Source organism: Aegilops tauschii, chromosome 6, assembly GCF_002575655.3.
Source record: "Aegilops tauschii subsp. strangulata cultivar AL8/78 chromosome 6, Aet v6.0, whole genome shotgun sequence".
Classification (NCBI taxonomy): domain Eukaryota; kingdom Viridiplantae; phylum Streptophyta; class Magnoliopsida; order Poales; family Poaceae; genus Aegilops; species Aegilops tauschii.
This window is the reverse complement of record NC_053040.3, coordinates 14,579,550-14,600,336: the sequence shown is the minus strand read 5'-3', so window position 1 is coordinate 14,600,336 and position 20,787 is coordinate 14,579,550. Positions and strand designations below refer to the sequence as shown.

Here is a 20,787-nt window from a genome sequence, read left to right as displayed (position 1 = left end):
CATAACTCAACAGACCAATCTCTAATGAAATGCTATTTGCCACATTTTTTAAATAGAAAAATTATTCCGATCAGCCAGCCATAACTCAACAGACCAATCCGAACCCACATTTTCTAAAGTAAAAAAAAATCCCTTGATAGATCAAGATGCCAAAGTGTCGTTTGCCCGACTGCTATGTTCCTATACATGCAGAGCAAATTAATTTTCAAATCAAGGAATTAAGAAAAGGAAGAATATCATGATGTTCGTGGCACTTGCCAGGTCTGCCATGCTACCATGGCATCGTCTTTTTAGTCTCTACCCACATGCCGAGTTGAGAAATAATCTTCAGATATACCCACTGTTAACACACTCACGTACATAATGGCCCTTGGCTGATTGATTTGGCTGGCTGTTAACACAAGCACACAACACACAAAATCAGTCAATAGCCACACGTATGCATTGTTTACTTTATTCCAATTGTGATGCAATCGTGACACCTACACGCCTCGTCCGCTCGCCCGTCACGGTAATTGCCTACTCGCCGCTGGTGCCAATTGCTCGACCTCGCCACCGCCGCTCACCACTCAGTCTCCACCGGCTGCCCATTGCCTCTTGCGCCACCCGCGCGCTCGCTCGGCCCAATGATGTTGATTGGAATGCGGGACCGAAGGTAATCCATGGACAGGTTTTAGTTCTGCTTGGCATCAATCTTTGGTACTTGTCAATCCATCTAACACAAAAAAATCGACTCTCAGACAGAAAAGTGATCTAACTCTATTGATGAGCACAACAGTACATACCATCCCATCATGATGTTGCCATCTCTCACACTTGATGATTACATCTTGTTATTTACAACATGTACACCATCGGGCGATTGCTTTATTAGAAATATATTTACACAATATGATCAGAGCAACATCAAGGAGTCGGATGCTGGTGCACAGATTCTCCTCAAATTCCACATGCAACCCTTGTAGAGAAGAACGACAGATTTTCCTTAGGTGATTTTTGACCGAGCTCCTACAGAAAAATTCAAAGAAATCATGAGGAGCATGGAGCCAGGCAAACTAATCAGAGTAAATCATGAGAGGAGAAGCCTCTCAACCTACTACAGAGAATCGAGTCAACATTAATTCGTGTAAGAATTAAACCGTAATGTAGATCAACAACCCAGCAGTTGATAAAATAACCCTGACACAACCCATTAATACAATATATGGTCACAGGAGTAGATTGAGATTGTGCAGATATCATGATCTACGAACCGTATCTACGAATATTGATTGCAAAGTCACAAACAGAACCTCCTCACATCACAAAACAAATGTTTCATCAACAGAAACTCTAGCGAATGCCAATTGGATTATAGAAGTAAGATAGAGACATCGAAAAAAAGAAAAGATAATTCAAAGAGTATATATTCTATTTTCTTACTTGACATCGCAGAGAATGCAAGTCAAAGATATTGCGATACATCTTACCCTTCTATAAATTGACTGCAAGGCACAATCCCCAGCAAAATATACAGAATGAATTGCTCCTATGGTCCAAGTATTGCATAAATAGTTATATACAGACTATTCAACAGTGAGCATAAACATGGCATGTACTACCAAAATCCCTTGGATATGGAGCTTAGTCTGCATGTCTATTCGTCTTATTTCCCTAGTACAATGCCCATGCGTTGCCACGGGCCTTTTAATTTTTTTTTGATTGCATACATAAGCATAATGCACTTCCATTTTCACATGTATAGAAAAAAATTACAGTAACAATCGGAAAATGTACTTGATGCAATGTATTTTCATTATTCCACTTCACTTGCATCTCCTAGTAGAACGCCCGTGCGTTGCAACGGGCTATATTGATGACTTCTTTTTTTTACGTCAAAGCACTCTTCTTTTCTTCCATTCTTCCTTCCCCCAATTAAAAATGTTTCTCAGAGTGATATGTGAATGGATAAATTTACAACGATACTAAAATATGAAGGACTAAAACCATATTTATGGAAGAACATATTTCTACAACACATTCGACATGAAACTTATGGTGTTTGATAGATTGGATAAAACACGATGCTAACTTAGCACCAAATCTCATTGATATTTCAAAACATGGTTGTCGTACCATTGTACCTGAAAGATCTGTCTCCCCCTTCCTCGCTCCCTCTCTAGTAGCCGTCCCATGAGCCGGTCGTCATTGTTGCTGTTGATGGCGATGACAACAATGAGGAGGAACACCACAAGAGCTAGATGTTCTTGACCTCTTCCCTATGGTAACTGCCGCCTCTGCATTGGGTGTCGTTCATCAACACCACCGCTGCGCAAGCTACTACTTGTATAGAAAATAAGAAGATAGAAACTTTGTGTGTTGGGTGGGCTTGAATTTGAAATTATAGCCTTATAGGAGGAAAACTTATATGAAATATGCTACAAAAATATCATCTTGTGTTTAAAGCCATGGAAACAAGATCTTTAATAAGGCCATGAGAAGACATGTGCAAAGCAACATAGTACTAAGGTGACTATGCTTTGCCATGGATTCAAGAAAGACATGAAAGTCCAGCTATAGTAATTTTCTCCTACACATTATGTGTAATTTAGACATAGATCTATTCAAGTCCAAAAAGAATAGTGATGAACACTGATTTATCACAATTTTAATCACAACACCTGTTTAAAAGATCCAGGGAGAGAAAGAGATCCATCCGGGGAGCAAGCCTGTGTCGTTTATGATGGCCAAAGTGCAAAAGTAAAAAGGAAAACGACCAGCAACACCACCACAACCCAGTTCTCCTTCTAGCACCGCGTGCAATGAAGAGGGTCTGAGCTTGAAACAACAGCCTCGTTGGGTCTTTTTTGTTGCAGCCGAGATGTAGGGGATTGCAAGCACCCTGCCTAGAGGATTCCAGAATGAAACCTGCAATATATAAAGGCAAACAGAAAATCATTAAAGGCAATCTTAGAGGTGCAAAATCATCAAGCTATGGATGCCCTCATAGAGAGACTTCTTGTCATCAAAACCGACAAGGTACAACTTGCGTACTCACACAGCTCCCACCGTCTAATTTTACTTTTCACCAATCCAAGTTATTTTTAAGGCTTCATTGGTATGCTGCAAAATCACACACATGTATAGAAATTACCATTACAATTTGTGTGGCATTCATAGAAGTTACTCCCTCCGTCCCATAATATAAGAGTGTTTTTGACTCTAGTATAGTGTCAAAAACGCTCTTATATTTTACGACGGAGGGAGTAGAAAAAAATGCTAATCCAGTTTAGCTTGATTGGTTACCTTGGTAAACCCACATGTCATTGAACTTAATTATACCTTTTCTAATTTGGGAAGGAATGGGGAAAACATTTGTAGTCTGCACAGTTGTTATATGTAGATGTATTGTCTACCCAACAAAGGCCTTTTTTAGGAGAAAGGCAGGAGCTTTGCCCAATTCATTAAGAGAGGAAAATAAAATTACAGAATGGCCCTGTTTATGAGGAAAACAAGGCCGAAAACCACGCGATTTAAAAGGGAAAATTGTGCAAAGCCCCGAAAAAAGAAGAGAAACAAAAAAGAAACAACAATTCCGACATCAGCCAACTCGAAACTATACCACCAACTTGCCCACACCCCAGAGATGAGTGGATGAACTCTTCCGAGATGCCTTCAAGAAGGATAACGACGCCCAAGGGTGCCGCCGTTTCCCTCCTTTTCCCGCTAGGATCGGAAATCCTGTATTTTCCATATCCATACAATCGAGTCATTAGGTTTCTGAAATAGTGTAATGGAAAAAGAAGTGCTTCGAATCATTGCTATTTGACTCGGACCTGTTCTGAAAAAGTCGAGGTATTTCGAATTGTTTGTTGACACGGACAAAGTAAGTCGCGGTCATCGACCCCCTTCGAAGACTTAAGATTTCGCCCAGAGTGACCCACAACAGCTGGCAGACCTCAGGAGATGGCCGCCCACACCAACAACCCCCACGGCAACCCTTAAAACCAGCAAGCCATGGTCTAGTGAAGAGGAGGAACTCATCGATGACAACTCCAAAGAGGAGGGAGCTACAACGCCATGGTCGCTGGTATCCTTCAACGCCCATCAAACCAAGACTTTCGTCCTAAGCCCCTCGACCTAACCCAGCCCCGAGGAAGGAACTCAGCCACCGCAGATCGAGAGCAAGCCAAGACCACGCTATACGGGCAGCAGCAAACCATGACCACCAGTTCCGAGAGCCCTTCGATCGATCCGCACGACCAACATGGAGGCGAGTCAACACCAACGCACAACACAACACAACCGAGCCTCAGATACACCACGAAAGCCAAAGCTCACGCAGTAAGCACGGCCTGGACGCAGCCCAACCATGCCCATGTCACAGTATCCAACGGCCAGCCCCATGGCCGGAGCGGACAGATCGGGACCGCCATGATCTGAGCCTTCGAGCCCGCTCCCGGGCAGCTGCCCCAGCAACCGAGTCGCCCACGCCTCCTAGGCCACCCACCTCACCACATCCGCCGACGCAAGAGGCACGACACCGCGCTGGCCGTCGCCCTCCGCTTGCCGCCCGCCCCATGAGCTCCCCAACTCATGGAGGACACAACCGCGGAGAAAAGGAACCGTCCCCGCCGCCGCCCGCTCGGCGACGGTGAGGGGAGGAGGGTGGGGGTCGCCGGGCTTAGGGTCGCCCATGGGGATGGAGTGACATGGGGCTGGTCGGCATTTCACTGTCTAGCTGTTTTATCATTTCCAACAAAGGCCTTTCATGCAATATAATTGGGCTATTAAGTTCTAGTATCGATCATACTGTGAGAACAACAAAAAAGAGCATATTGTATACAACGCCACAATAATGATATCATAGACATACATAAAAGTACATGTTAGTACCTTGAGCATTTTAATCCCTTCCTCGTACGTTAGCTTCAACGTTTTCTCTAGGTACTGTATATAAATTAGAAGAAGTTGAGACAGTAAATTAAGCAAAAGCACACATATAACAACACAAAACAGTAAGGAGTAATGTCTTACCTTCAGAGGTTCAAATGGATACTGCCTATTTATTGTCTCGAGTTCCTTCTGACAATTTTCATTTGGGTGTTTGAATATTGCTACAATTAGCAATCTATGATATCACAAACCTGAAAACAAAAATCAGTACTTGGTCAGCATCGCTTCAATAGACAAACTAAAGAATTATTTCCTCCAAATCTTCCTTGCCTCAAAGTAGTGCTTCTTAATCTCCATTTCTGCATCCAACCCAATAAACTCACACAGATGCCTGTGAGTGTTTGATTTTTCTGATCTAAATACCGGACCAGCCTCAAACACGCGCCCAAAGCCACCACAGATGCTCATTTGCTTGTATGATTGTGGAGACTGCGCTAAACAAGCAGGCTGGTAATTGTACACCAGCTTGAATGGAGATGCACCAAGTTCACTTGATCCACCAATCAACTTTGGACTGTGGATCCCAAGTCCGAGAACAAAAACTCGTTGAAAGTCTGCATGTGTATCCAACAATCATGACATGTACTCCCTATGTAAAGAAATATAAGAGCGTTTAGATCACTTCTTTAGTGATCTAAACACTCTTATATTTCTTTGAGGAGGGATTATGGACCAAAAGAAGAAAATAAACATTGCATGCTACAGAAATGGATAATAAAATGAGATGCCACATGAATGTCACAAACATAAGCATAGTTTCGATGCACACTATCTCATGTTGCATGTTAAATACAGGTTTGTGCACGTTGCCTTTTGCTGGTAGATGGAGATACTAAGGTGAAAAAATGGTCACACAAAAATTGCTTTTCAAATGTTAATATTACCAAGACTAATCCATGAATAAAATGTATGCAACTATGCACAGTAAAGATACTTAAAATAGTTACTGTACTAAACTCACTGATATAGAGCTATCAAAACCGGAGCCAAAGCTCAAATCTTGAACAACGATCAAAGCAGACTTCAGCCTTGTGGTTGCCGCATAGGCTCACCACACTGACAACACCAACTCTCTTCCGTCTTCTCAGTTTCTTGACAAAAAATGATACTGCTATTTGCACATTAGGGAGTAAATTATGCTTCAAGCATTCCTCAAACCAAATCGGCAATATGTAGGCTTAAAATATCAGCAGGCATCCACACAGATTTCTACAGCTGAAATATAGTGTTGTGATTTGTGTACCCATAATGCAGAATAACCTATTGTTCTATTTGGTGGTTAAATAAATAAATATTATTGTTTTTGGCTAGTGCCGGTAGAGCTACTAAATGATAGTCAGTGTCACTGTATATTTCTAAGAAAGAAAATTATAAGACTTCATTGGTTGTAAATAACGCTAATTGTATTGGTTGCCACCAATGTCGACTTGAAAAGAAAATTATGGAGCTTCAGTTCATATGCATCTAGTCATATAAAAAAATAAGAACACATGCTTCAGCTCCTGTTAGTTCAGTCACAAAAAAAATCACCACCAAAAATCAGAAGACAAAGTATCATTGTTATATTTGTTGACTTGATTGATTACTGTAGGTTAACACAGCCAACTGGAATTAACCTGCAATAGGATAAAAGAAATTAAGATTTGAGACGTGTGTTATAGGGTTCATAGAAGAGAGAAGAGGGAGGTACCATAGCAAATCATTGGTCGCACAGTTTGACATTCAACTTTCCATTTGCCAATGAGACCTCAGGGATTCATATACATAAACGTTGATTGATATATCAGGTCCAACTCCCTGTAACTCATAAAAGTTACTGGGAAGTCAACTAAAAAACAATTCTCAGTAGAAGCAGACGGCTTACCAATAAGGTGGACCAAAGGCCTTTATACAATCCTCTACCACTCTCTTCTCTACAAATTGTAGACAACGTGTGAAAGATGCCCTTGTAATACCTAGTGGTTTTCTGCAGAATTTTATAGACATGAAAGTTTAGCTTACTAAAACCTGTTCCTTTGGTCTGTAAAGCTGCATTGCATGAAAGCGTTAGGTAAAGATGCTCTAAGTTCTAACTGGAAGTTATATTGATTGATTGATTGGCTTAGTGTTATTCACAAATCACAAAAGGAAGAAAAGCATCACCTGTGTTGTCAGGTGATTTCGAACAACATCCAATGGGTAAGTTACAGATGCAGGTGTCACTCACGCTAGACCACCACCAAGTAAACATATAGACACTAACATAATTTGGGCCGTCCATTCCGTGAAGCTGCAACTATATTTCGAAATTTATAAACCTATAACAAAAAAAATAGTCACGAGAAATCTTGCAAGTTAACATACTAAAATTCAGTGCTGAACTTTTTGTATCGCTCATATCAATAGAAGCTGATGGCGGAATAAGAAAATCGATGTACAATTTTGACAAGATTGCCTTTCGAATATGCCCAAAACACTTCTTGTCGAACAACCCACAAAGCCATGTGCCATATACTACCCTTCCTTAGAGCTGCAACATCTGAACGCATACCTGCCACCTGTCGGATCAGTATGCCACAAGCTCATACAACAAACTTTATCATCAGCATATGGGTTATGTGACAAAAAAATTACTGTATTCAAGAACATTTTCAAGAGATTGCAATTTTGTAGCTATGAACAGCATATGGTACATACAATGAATCCACAGCCAAGGTTTAAGTTTGGACCATGATTGGACAATACAGCGCAGAGTGTTGTAAATTAACAACAATAATAATAGGCCATGACTGTCAACCAGAGATATATTGTTTGGGGCAATCAATTCAAAGCGAGGGAAGAATATATATATATATCACATTCAGGGAACTAAGTTGATATTATCAGCATCCAATTCCTTTGAAGAATCTATATATGTGCAGTGTGAAGGCAGAAGGAGCACAGCAGCATCATGAAATAGAAGAGAAATATTCCTTCACGCTCACAATCCGTGCACACGAGAACGCGGGAGATAAAAGAGGGGGCGGAAAGCCTATTACCTGCAAGAGGATGGAGAGTGGCGAGGATCGAGATGCAGATCTTGCCGACCACGCCGGCGAGGTGTGCGACGGTGATCCAGCCAAGGAGCCGCTGCGCTTGGCAGGGGAAGGCCCCGCCGACGCCATGGAAGAGGACACGGTGGCCGCCGCCAGTCGACGGCATCGGGGACCTGGCCGATATCAGCAGGGCCTGGATATCACCTCCATCATCCCAGACACGCCTTCATGGTGGGCATCCTCACGGCCCCTTGAAACCGCAGCAGCTTCTCCTTGCATCCCGTCGCCAGATCATAGCAAACTGCACACACGCCCGAATCAGATCAAGATGCGGAAATAACCAAACCAGAAGAAGTGGAGGAGGGATTCGTACCTGGTCGAGGCCATGGACCAGAGGGTGATCTGCGGCGCCCACGCCAGATCGGTCATCATGGCCGCGGGCGAGGGAGGCGGCGGCGACCTCGTTCCCCAGCGGCGGCGGATCCTCTCGGGGTTGGGGCGTCTCCTCTCGGCGGCGGTGGCTCCTCTCGGGGCTGGGGCGTCTCCTCTCGGCGGCGGCGGCGGCTCCTCTCGGGGCTGGAGGCTGAGATGAAACAGATCGAGATTGAGGTTAGTTTTACGTGCGGGGTGAGATACGAAAGAAAAACCAGACGAAAAAAAAACGACGAAAAAAAACCAGACGAAGGTGGGACGAAAAAAACCAGTCGAAAAAAAACCAGACGAAAGTGGGGGGACTATTCAACCAACTCGTCCATTAGAAGTAGAGATTTGATGATTTGAATACAAGCATGCTTTCTAAAAAAACCAAAACTGAGATGGCCCAGTCCAGCCACTCGCTCGTAGGCTCTATGTAAGACTCGATATTAAGTCGCAATGCGCGGTAAATAGAAAATGCTCCTATTTTGCGCTTTAAGGGCCAGGTTGCCACAAAAATGGGCACGGGCCACGGCCCACAATCCTCTGGTTCACTCCTGCTGGCTTGGAAAAGAATGCTATCTTTTATCATTTTCAGTTTTGAAAAAGTTGGTGAAATAAAAAATTCACGGATTTAAAAGATTCATAAATTTTCAAAATTATGACAGATTTGGAATAATGTTCAAAAAAATAAAATACTCAGGAATTTGCAAAAGTGTTTACGAATTTTAAAAATCACAAAATTTTAAGAAATTTTCACGAATTAGAAATATATGATAAATTAAAAAAGTTTGTATATTTAAAAGTAATCAAATTTTCTAAAAAACACTACCGAGAGGAAAATTTATAATAAAAATAGAAAAACAACAAAACCAGGAGAAAAAAGAAGAAAAAAAACGTGCACACGCCCTCACGCCCGTCATGAGCTGCCAATTGCTAGGCCCAATTAGAATATGTCTCCACAAATATGGTCACACTCGGTCAATAATTTGGTGGAATCCCCACTGCATACACACAAATGGCACTCGGAAGTCTTTAAATTTTCAGTCCATCATTTAAGAATTAAAAATTTCCAATCTTTCTCACAAATTATGCAATACTTGAGCAAGTGCCGGAGAACAATACAAACCTATCAACTCAAGAGCACCGTTGGTGGCAATTCGATGTTAGTTGTGCTCCCTTCAAGCATCTCGACAACTCTAGTCATTGTTGGACGATCTGTAGGACTCAACTGTATGCACCTCCCTACCACTATCATCTTCCTTACAATCTCTGAGGTCCCTCCATTTATCTCGGAAGCACTAAGACAATATTCATCTAAATGTTCATAAATCCATTGTGGGAAATATTGGCTGGTAGATTCACTATTTTGGCTGATATTCTTGTCCCTTGCCCCAACCATCTCAAGAACCATCATTCCATAACTGTAAACATCAGACTTAGTACTTACTGTTCCAAATTGCTTCGAATAAACCTCGGGGGCTATATAGCCTATTGTTCCTCTTGCACCACCAATGGAAATAACACTTTCTTTATTGAGGCACTGCTTGGCTAGTCCAAAATCAGAAATCTTTGGACAGAAATTTTGATCCAATAGAATGTTGTGGGGCTTGATATCAAAATGCACCATGCGGGTATTGCATCCTCTGTGGAGATATTCAAGTCCTCGAGCAATGCCCACTGCTATATCAAATAATTTTTCCCAACCTAAAGTATTTCCACCTTTAGAGCCATCCTTGAAGGCATACTTTTCAAGTGAACCATTAGGCATATAGTCATAAATTAATGCCCTTTTAGATCCTTCCAAGCAAAATCCTAAGAGATTAAGAACGTTAACGTGAGAAGTTCTACTAATGCTAGCTACCTCATTGATGAAATCCTCCCCATCAGTCTTGTAGTCCTTGAGTATTTTGACTGCTATCTGACGACCATCAAAGAGGTCGCCTCTGTAAACAGCACCAAATCCACCTTGACCTAGCTTTTCAGCAAAAGATCTCGTTATTCTTTTCACTTGGGCATAAGTGTACCGTTTCAAATGGACAGTTCCATTCTTTTCTAGGATGGACTCAATCTTTGCTCTCTCCTTTGATTTCCTTTTGGATCCGTACTTCCTGTAGCCCAACCAAAATGCAAAAAGAAGCATAAGTACGCTCGAGCTGCCTGCTATTGCATCTGCATCAAAATTTTGGAGGGGAAAAGGCATCAAACGGGGAAGTAACTTCTACAATCTTCTAGTTAGTGATTGCATCTTGCAAAATGTGTGGAAATATTCTAGTTAAAGACCCTTTTGGCAAACCTATTTGTATATGCGTCATAAACTCCAGAATTAACCAGTGTGTCAAGAACTCGTGCACTTTTCAAATAAACTGGACACAACTACTAAATACATACAATTGAAGCAGAGCTTGTTAAAGGACGGACAAATATATTCCTTTTGTTTATCGTACACATTTGAACAGAATTAACTTGCTATTCATCTACTAGTCTAGCACATTAGTAATTTCTGTTACAGGAACAACCACTGTTGTTTTCTCTAGAATAAGAAAGGCCGTTGTTTTCTATGCATAACCATTAACCTCTGAGAGAGATAAGTTTATACATGAAAAATAAGGGCCAGTTCTTATTTTCTCAAGAAAAGATCATCACTTGAAGTTGATCTTATAGTGACCAATAGGGAAGCCTCTTGTCAGTTTTAGGATTAGTGGTGATGAATTCGTTTTGAGATCAGATTGGTGTGATTGTTCAGGTGTCATCGGCAATTTCAGGTCAGAATAGTCAATGCCAATGTGTAAGCGAATACTGTCAAGTGACGAACACAACTTAACTAGTGTTCACAGGAGAAGATGTTGATGATCTACTTCTGAATAGGTCACGGTGCTAAACAGATGATATTATCAGCCACGGATGGATTTGTTTGCTGTCAATATGCTAAGCAGTTCAACACACATCATTCATATGGATATGTCTTGCCCACAACCATAAGGTGGTTCCTGTCGAGCAGTCCCGTGAATAAATCAGTTAAATCCATCTATGTGGGTGTTCGCCAGAAATAAATTGGTTCAAGTTTCCAGTGCCAACTAAGTCGAGAACAAGTAGTCCGAGGCAAGGTTCCTGGTTCAAGATGGGTTTCAGTTTAACCACTAACCTGAACAACTTTATTCAAATTACAGGCATTGCCACACCTGAAGAAACGTGAGGGAACTGACGATTCATAGTTAGATCTGACAGGCTTGATTTACAGCGATCAGAAATGCTCGAATGAGTAGCAAGATCTTCAAACCGGATGAGTAGTAAGATGTGTCATCGAGGATTGTTTGAGTTTGCATCTGACAGATAGAATGGACAAGTTGGTGGTTCAAGGTTCAAGCAGTCGACAATCGGACATAATTAAAAGAGAACTAAATGAAGTGGAATTCCAGTTTCTCTACCTTAATTAGACACTAAAAGATCTACAGCTTTGTAACACATAGAAGAATGTCAAGGTGTCAAAGGATTACCAGGAGCTGGAGCCAATGGCCTGAACCACACTAGATCAAGAAGATTGTAGTCCCCAATCAGTACTGGATTGATCCGAATTGTATGCAGGCTAAGAGAATAATTCATCGCAGTAACTTGTTCGGATGAGAAGCTATTTCCAGTGTGGGGAGCTATGTCCATTGTCATATTTAGCCCAGAAGTTCCAACAACATAGAAATTTACAATCTCAAACTGAGTAACCCGCAAGTTGAGATGTGACGCAAGCTCCTCAAGAAATTCGTTGCTCCAATTTGAATTCAAGGAAACATTGTGAAGAAAGAGCACAACTCTTACCGGGTAAACACAATGGCAGTTCTCGCTACCTCGTCTCTGTACCATGTTCGGAGCACAACAGCCTAGTGAAACAGAGAGTGAATTATATAACATATTTGACTGTACGACAGCGCATCTAGAGCAAATATCAGGGTGTACTAACATACATAAGTATCTATGATTGATGTCAAATGTTATCCATCACCATTGATTATTTATGAAACTGCTACCAACCATTTCATCAGTCACCATTCCAAAATGATGGATCAAAACATTATGCTTGAACTAATAAAAGCTAACAAGCTTATATAATTTACAGCCAGGTAAGAGTGGTTTTAAATAGCGCGATATAGCTCTGTTATAACACGCTATAGCGTTTAGAAGAGGTACTGTGCTAAGGCACTTTGGTCCAAATACATGAACACACATTTTAAATAGCGCGCTATAGCGTTTAGAAAAGGTCCGCCGCTAAGAGGCATAGCGTGCTATTTAAAACTATGGGTAAGACAATTGATATTACGATCAGTCACATGGTGCTACTTTCCCAAATGAGGAAGATGCAGATTAGATTAAAATACACAAGTATCACCTTTTATGTAATTTGTAGTCATGTTTGACATGATGAAATCATTTGGAATTAAATTATTTCAGGATCTAGGAAAACTTGAAAAGTTACCATCGTATGGAGATAGTGGGGGCTGCACCACTCCAGAAGGAGCTGTACTAGTATTCGAAGCTGCATCAGGGAGGTCAGCATCCACATGAGCAGGAACCTCTTCTGCTGAGCGCCTGTTGTGCTGCATCGAAGGATCGAACAGGTCCAGTGAATCAAAAGAGAGTTCAGAAGCACCCGAGATGGAGCTATAGCTCGGCGCAGAGATAGGAGAGTGCACAGATGATAGAGCTGATGGTGATGAATATGGCTTCTTTTGTCTATGCTGACTCATTGCAATACTTGTGACAACTTTGGTTTGGGATACCATGGGCCGAACTGAACTCCATTCTTGTGAAGCAGACATAATAGGAGTGTGAGTGTCAGCCTTTAGAGCCGATGTTTTGGCAATCAAATCAGCCTTATTGATAAATTCCAGAGCCAATATAACAACCAAGAAATTAAATAAAAGTTTCCTTGGAGCATCTTCAAACAGTCCTGCCAAGAAACAGTACAACCAACCAATCAGCATCATCTTAATTAAGATAGGGGTATGCTGAGAAGTGCAACTAATTGATATGAACTCACATATCTACAGAATTAGTGTGAACAGCCCATGGTCCGCATGGCCCATTAGTGTCAAAAGCGCTCTTATATTATGGGACGGAGGGAGTAATACACAACCTGCCTTTCTAACTAGTCAGGTCGAAATGTTTTCAAGACCATCTACCACTAATGCAATTTAACTGAGTTGATGCGAAATGAGGCTAGAGTACATACTTTTAATTTAACTGAGTTGATGCGAAATGAGGCTAGAGTACAGACTTTTTTTTTAAGTACAGAACAGACACACTTATGTTTATCTCAAAGCGATGGTGAATTAAGGACACTCAGAATACTTATCGTCTCGATTGCCTCCAAAGCATTCCTTATTAAGCCAATAATTAACTAGTTCTCTCTAGAAACAGATCTACCTACTGAAGCAGCACTATTTGATAAGAACGGTTAAAAAAATACAGTGAAGTGTTCCACCAATGAGCAACGGATCTTTTGAGCTAACTAAAACCACGACAAGTATTTTTTAACGGCGGGAGTACTGAAGCAGGGCTATTTAATAAGAACGGGCAAGAAAATATAGTGCAAATGTTCCATCAAAGACACGGGTTCATGGCATGAGACAATTCTAAGCTCTTGAAGCATTCCCTGATTAGGCTCCCGCTACACAGCAAAGCAAGGGCAGCGCAGGAGCTACTCACCTCCACCATTCCCACGACTCCCAACCGAGCTCCAAACGATTTGGACAGTGAACAAGCGGGGCAACGAAGATCCTAGAACAGCCACCACGGCGAACACTGAATTGCCGTCACCTCACACCCCCACAGAAACGCTAAGCAAAGTCCGACTTTCCAACAGGTTTGTCTGCTCGAGCGCCAGTTTCGATCACGCAATATAGTCGTTTTTTTCAGCGCGCGGCTAATCTAGCGCATCTGTTGGAGATTCTCTAACGAAGCAAAGCAAACAAGACATCAAGCACGGGTCCCGGTGTTGCAACGCAACCTTGGAGTGAGCTCAGATAAGGGGAGTCTGGCTTACCTTGTTCAGCGCGGCACAAGGCATGCCCGGGCAGCATCATCTCCTGGCGCGGCGGCGGTAAGGACCGGCGCCGGCGACACCTGGCTACGTTTACAGGAAGCCGGAGCCGCGCCGCGCTGCGAATTTGTGTCTGCTTTCTTTTCCTCTCTGCTATGACTCAACCTATGGTGTGTGGGCGTTTATCACTTCGCCCACACGCCCGTCTCCTAGCCCACACCCAAAGCTGGTAGTTGCCATGTGTTTCTGCAGGTATATGACAACTGCCCTAGCTTTGCTTGTAAGCAGATGGCAACTCTTTTTTACCCGAGTTGCCATGTGTTTTTGCATGGTACATGGCAACTGCCGTAGCGTGCACGTAAGCAGATGGCAACTCTTTCTTTTACATGGCAACTGCCCTAGCGTGCTTGTGAGCACATGGCAACTCTCTTTTTTACCCGAACATGTTTTTTTGCCATGCCTTCTTGTAGTGCTACATGGCAACTGCTAGTGTTTAGTGGGTGGCAACTCCTAAAGTTTTGAAATCATGGCAACTACAGTAGATCAGATCATACATGACAACTGCAGTTGAGCACCATGGCAACTGTAGTTGTCTGACATGGCAACCGAAGTTCAGCGACATGGCAACTGCAGTTAAACGAACATGGACGAGGGTCTGGACCATGGCAACTGCAGGACGCGCGGTGACTGTCACGCGGGCATGCGGGACCACGAGGTACGAGGCCTGACGTACGGGGCGTGTGGGCGTTATCTATTTCGCCCACACGCACGCGTGTGAGAGGGGTCGGGAGGGAAAAAAGAGGTGTGTGGGCATTACTTTTTTTGCCCACACGTGGGTGTGTGGGCTGTTCCTCTTATACACCACACAAAATGTGTGGGCAGCCCCCCTAACGCCCACACGTGTGGCACTTATCGGCGTCTTTTTTTAGGATATGTACGCGTGGGTTCGCTGTGTTGTTCTCGGTCGTTGGCTGCTGATGAGTTTTTTCCTCTTTTTCCTGTGTCGTATTTTGGCTTTGGTTTTCCTTCTTTTTTCTTTCTTCCTGATTTTTTTCATTTGGCATATTTTATTTTCTATATAGTTTTTATATTATAAACATTTTTTCTAATCCCCCCAATATGTGCTTTCTCATGGAAAATCTCACGCGTAGATGTTGGCGTCAGATAGATTGTAGTCCAGTGAGGCTTCAAATTTCCTCATCCGAAATCAACACCCCTAATACCCCCCAATATGTGCTTTCTCAGGGAAGTCTCACGCATGATGTAGCTCGTAGCCAATCCCCGAGCGAGCGATGAGAGTTGTTGTAGAATCTCCCCTACCTACCACGGTAAACATATTGTAGAGCATAGGCTTCAAGATAGCGACGAATCCGAACGAGATGGAAAGGGGATGACGTGGTGTTGGCTATCTGTTGGTCAAAATTGTCATGGGTAGTTAGCATTAGGCTAATAGACAATTAGCGTTATCTTTAGGCTAAACTACCAGCAGTTGGAAGACCTACTTTGTCCAAACATTGTGTATGGCAGTTTACCTCTTCCGTAGGATGGAAACATGTAACAACTGACATTGTAAACGACTGTTCAGACAGTATATAAGCCTGAACAAATTATCAAAATACAAGCATCCATTCTTTCTTTCAATCAGTGTTTCTCTTTGAAAATTGTTTGTGACTAGAAGATCCAAGAAGGTGGAGTCTAGCAAATCTGACGGTGATGAACGTGTCGCGCATGAAACACAAGGGAGCGAATGATTCTCTCATGTCAGGCCACGTTGGCAAATTTCTGCGATTCATGCATGACATCGGACGGCAATAATCACATCGCACCATGGAGCCATCGAGGAAGCTACCTTTTCCGTCATATATTGCGCATTGACTTTCAGGAAAAATCAAACTTCATAAATTTTAACCGAAACTACAGAGAAAATTATCTATATCTACAACATGTAGGAATAGTACACATATCATATGAAAATATATTTCATGATAAATCTAATACTATTGATTTGGTATTTTAAGGGTTGACATGTTTTATATTTTGATCATAGTCCTGAGCATATCATTTTGATCATTTTGATTATGTTTTTACCTCTCACCTCGGTCACTTGGTTCTAGGACATGGCCGACTGTGGTTTAGAGATATTGATGCTGAATAAGAGAGAAGGAGAGGCCGAACATCGGTTAGCAGTTTGCCTTTGTTTCTACCCATGGACAGTATTGTCAACGCATCCCCAATTTTACAATAGGGTGATGGCCAAACATCGATTTGCAGTTTACTTTTGTTTCTCTGAAACATTTCATACAATTGTGTACAGCTTCCTCTAGAATGGCCACTCAGTTCCAAAGAAGTGTTAAGCAATCTGCTCTTCTTTGAAACTTAAAATTTAGAACTTCGGAACTTCGGAGAAATTAAATATTGCTTCTTGATTGCACTGAAAGTGACTATATTTGTTTGTTTTAGTCAAGCACCTAGTTTGTGAAAAGAGATTTTGCAACACCCATTCACGCACATGTTGTATTCAGTGAGTTTGTTGTTTATCTTTTCACAGTCAGGAAAGCTACTTTTCTTGGTTTATCTCACACATATGCCAATTGGCTGTGAAATGCTCTCCGGCTCTTTTGATTCAGAACAATGTTCTATGACGCTGGCTATATATACTTTACTCGATGCAAAGACATGATGTTTCCAGCGGCTAGATGCAACCGTTTCAAGGGGGTATATGTCAATTTGCTGGCCTGCCTATATGCTAATCCATTGGACGTGGAGAGTAAGTTGCAAAGACATGATGTTTTCAGGGGCTAGATGCAAACGTTTCAAGGGGGTATATTGAAATAGATTGGTCAATTGATCCTGCCCATTCATGCATATCTGACGCACCTAGAGGTCCGGTAGCAGCGGTTCTCTCCATGGCCCAGAGCAGCGTCTCGTGGCGGAAAGGCAGCGACTACTGCTAGTGGAGCGGTGTCCGGTGCAGCAACCGGACTGGACATGTCCTGGAGCTCCAACATGGAAATAATGAGTCGATTTGTGATCAGCAATACCATGGCCGGAAAACATATTTAACAGGCGTCTATCCCTATTTTCTTTGGAGCATCTGGAGCACTTGATCTCTGTTCGAATTTGTTGGATATCCAAAGTGATGGCCATCCTTCAAATTTATTGTGATCTTGGGAGAGCCTGAGATATATGAACCTCTTGGGCATAGGATTGGACCTCACGCTGCTTCCATGGCTTGCACCTCTGGGACTGGACATGCCCTGAATCTTACTCCATAATCGGTCCTTTAGATACTTGAAGGCCCCGTTCTTGGAATTTCCAATGTCGGACGGCATGCCCAATTAGTTCTCGCCCAAGGTTTCATTTGGGACGTTGAGGAGAGACTTTATTTCTTGGCGTGTGGTATCCGACAACCCTTTACTGAAGAAAATTGAAGACCTCGAGTAATTGATTCGTTGCCCTGTTGCTTGATAGTATATGTACAGAACTAGGTTCCCTCTGTAGCACCCATATCGTTTGCCTTGAAGACCAACAGGCTGTCATCGACGAACAAAAGATGGTTTATCGATGGCACTCGCGGTGCTACCTGAATCCCATGCAAATTGAATAAAAAATGGTATATAGAGGTAGTACTGATGAGCGTTAATATTGCTCGCCTAACATGTCGGGCCAGCCCATGAACCACTCTCGCCTCCGAACGCGTGTCGCTTGCGAGTCCTCTTCATTGGTGCCTTATGCACTGCTTTTGCCTCATGGCGCTTATGTCCAAGCTCACTTGGGCCGGCCCACTTATCTGGATCGATCCCTTCCTTCAGCTAAATCCTATTTGGCGCCTCGCCCGTTTTAGTTGTTCCCGCAATCGGGCGCATACCCCCCTCTCCTCGCGTCGCGTTTTTGGGCCGGCCCGTTTTGCTTCCCGCAAAAATCGCGAAGCAAAAGAAAAGCGGGTGAACCGGGATTCGAACAAGCAACCTCCTGCTTCAGCAGCACACATCACTAACCACCACGCTAGCAAGCGTAATGTGGTTACGTGCATCTTTCTTGTTCTTTTCTTCCTTGTCTTTTCTTTTTTCCTTTTTCCTTTTTCCTTTTTCCATTTTCCGTTTTTCTTTTTTCTCTTTCTTCCTGGGTTTGATGCAAAATCTATGAACTTTTTCTCAAATTCGATGAAATTTATATTTCAAATTTTGGTGAACTTTTTCTCAAATTCGATGAACTTTTTTTAAAATCAATGAACTTTTTTAAAATCTCGATGAACTTTTTTCTAACTCGGTGAACTTTTTTCAAACTCGATGAACAGTTTTTGAGCTCGATGAACTTTTTCTCAAACTCGATGAACTTTTTTGAAGCTCGATGAACTTTTTTGAAGCTCGATGAACTTTTTCTCAAACTCGATGAACTTTTTTGAAACTCGATGAACTTTTTTCAAACTCGATGAACTTTTTTGAAACACGATGATTTTTTTTTTCAAATTCAATGAACTTATTTTTAAAGTTGATGAACTTTTTTCTAAGACAAGTGTACATACAGTAGCAAACCGGTTTTTTCTAAGAAAAATAGTCTGTACTGTAGCATTTTTAGAATGAAGAAAAAAAGATCAAGCGGGAGCCAGCGATCGAGCGGGCAGCGATAGCCAGCGATCAAGCGAGCGGCAGCAGCCAGCGTTCGCTGCTGGGCCAGGCCCATGCTAGTGACACAGTGGGCGCTGGAATCGCCAGCGGGCGCTGAAGGCGCCAAGGAGGAGCTCTCCTTCCTTCGATCGCTCCACAAAAAGAAACTCGCTCGTTCAGTTCAATTGACCGCTTTGATCGTTCAATTGAGTTGACTGTGTTGACCATTAAACGTTTGACCGCTTTGCAGTTGACTGTGTTAACTTTTCAAAAAAAAATCATCAAATTTGAAAAACAGTTCCTCGATTTGGAGAAGTTCATTGATTTTTGCATCAAATTTCGGAAAAAAGTTCATGAAATTGGGAAAACTTCATCACTTTTTAAAAAATACCATAGATTTGAAAAACAGTTCATCGATTTTGAAAAAATTTCACCAATCTTAAAAAAGTTCATCGGATTGGAAAAAAAGTTCTTTAAATTTGGAAAAAGTTCATCGAATTTGAAAAAAAAACGTTCGTCAAACCCAGGAAGAAGAAAAATAAAAACAAAAAACGAAATAAAAACAAAAGAAAAATTAACGAAGAAAAGACATAAAAAGATGAAAGCTAGCACGTCCAGTTGGGGATGGCGGGGTGGTTACTGCAGTGTACAATTAAGCAGGACGTCCCCCGTTTGGATCGCAGCACTATTGTACTATAGCGGGTGCAGAGGGCGCAGGATTTAGCGTCGCTTGCTTAGCCGGAATTCCCTATTCGCCACCTTGCAAACTGTTGACAAGACGTACATGCGACCGAGCGAACATCAAGAAATGGGCCGGCTTAGGTTTTTACCGGTTTTAGAACCTTCTAGAAGGTTCCTTGAGCATTTTTTTCACATTAGCTTTTAGTATGTGAACTATGATCTTTTTGTCCACCATGTGTTTGGTTTTTTCAACGAACTCATTCATTCGGTACCTTTTAGCACAAATTATGGTTATGTTTAGTTGTTTGATGGATCAGTTGGACTTTATCTATGCTCGTAGTTCAATTATGCTGTGGTGCATTGAATAGTTTATGTTGCTTTGAAATGTGATGAATTTGTTTCAATTATTTGAGCAAAGGTTTGAATCGATTGGCAAAATAATTTTTTGAGAGATAAAGCTATAGGGAACTTGCTAGATGAAGAAAAGTATAATCCCCTGAAAATAGTTTTTTTTTGATGAGGAATACATTTTGAAATTTTAGGATAGGGAATCTGCTATAGATGCTATTATCTATTGACGAGATATAGTGTTGCTAGATGTAGCTTGAGCTGACTTGTGCATTGTCGGATGTGCCTCTATAGCTAAGATGCACGCAACCACAAATGAATAATTTAACAAAATAAATAAATATAAAAAACCGACAAGTTGGCAACAGTAAAGACGTATGAGTCTGAAACTATGCCAATGTCGAAGGAGGAGGTGGACCAGTGCGGAGATTATGATGTCATACATGTCACTACTAGGAAAAGGGCTATAGCTAATATGGACATTAATGGCGCACCACATACAGGTGCGCCATTATTGACATATTACTAATGGCGCATCTGATGTGTGGTGCGCCATTACTAGTTTTGAAAAAAAAATTATTAGCAGTGGCGCACCACATGATAGCGTGCCATTACTAATTGACATAGTAATGGTGCACATGTACAAAGTGCGCCATTACTATGTGTATGACTGCGTCAAACTTAGTAATGGCGCACTTTGCATAGGTGCGCCATTACTATGTCAAACTTAGTAATGGCGCACCTACACAAAGTGCGC

The 20,787-nt window shown here is 42.0% G+C and overlaps 1 protein-coding gene across 5 annotated transcripts; it reads right to left on the bottom strand.

The window, feature by feature from the left end:
* Positions 1-979: 979 nt before the first annotated feature.
* LOC141025498 (LEAF RUST 10 DISEASE-RESISTANCE LOCUS RECEPTOR-LIKE PROTEIN KINASE-like 2.3) lies at positions 980-20,683 on the bottom strand. Of its 5 annotated transcripts, none has more exons than XR_012186994.1 (4): positions 12,829-20,683; positions 11,861-12,235; positions 6,626-10,535; positions 980-6,551 (listed from the first exon to the last, which is right to left on the bottom strand). XR_012186994.1 is itself a non-coding variant. In XM_073500861.1 (4 exons), the coding sequence occupies exons 1-3, from the start codon at positions 13,337-13,339 to the stop codon at positions 9,496-9,498; spliced, it is 1,926 nt and encodes a 641-aa protein (XP_073356962.1). In that variant the 5' UTR covers positions 13,340-20,683; the 3' UTR covers positions 980-8,532; positions 9,493-9,495. The 5 variants fall into 5 exon arrangements, 2 of the variants coding, with proteins under 2 accessions (XP_073356962.1, XP_073356961.1); XR_012186993.1 differs by having other exon boundaries at positions 980-6,901; positions 7,078-10,535; XR_012186992.1 differs by having other exon boundaries at positions 980-8,250; positions 8,323-10,535.
* Positions 20,684-20,787: the final 104 nt, after the last annotated feature.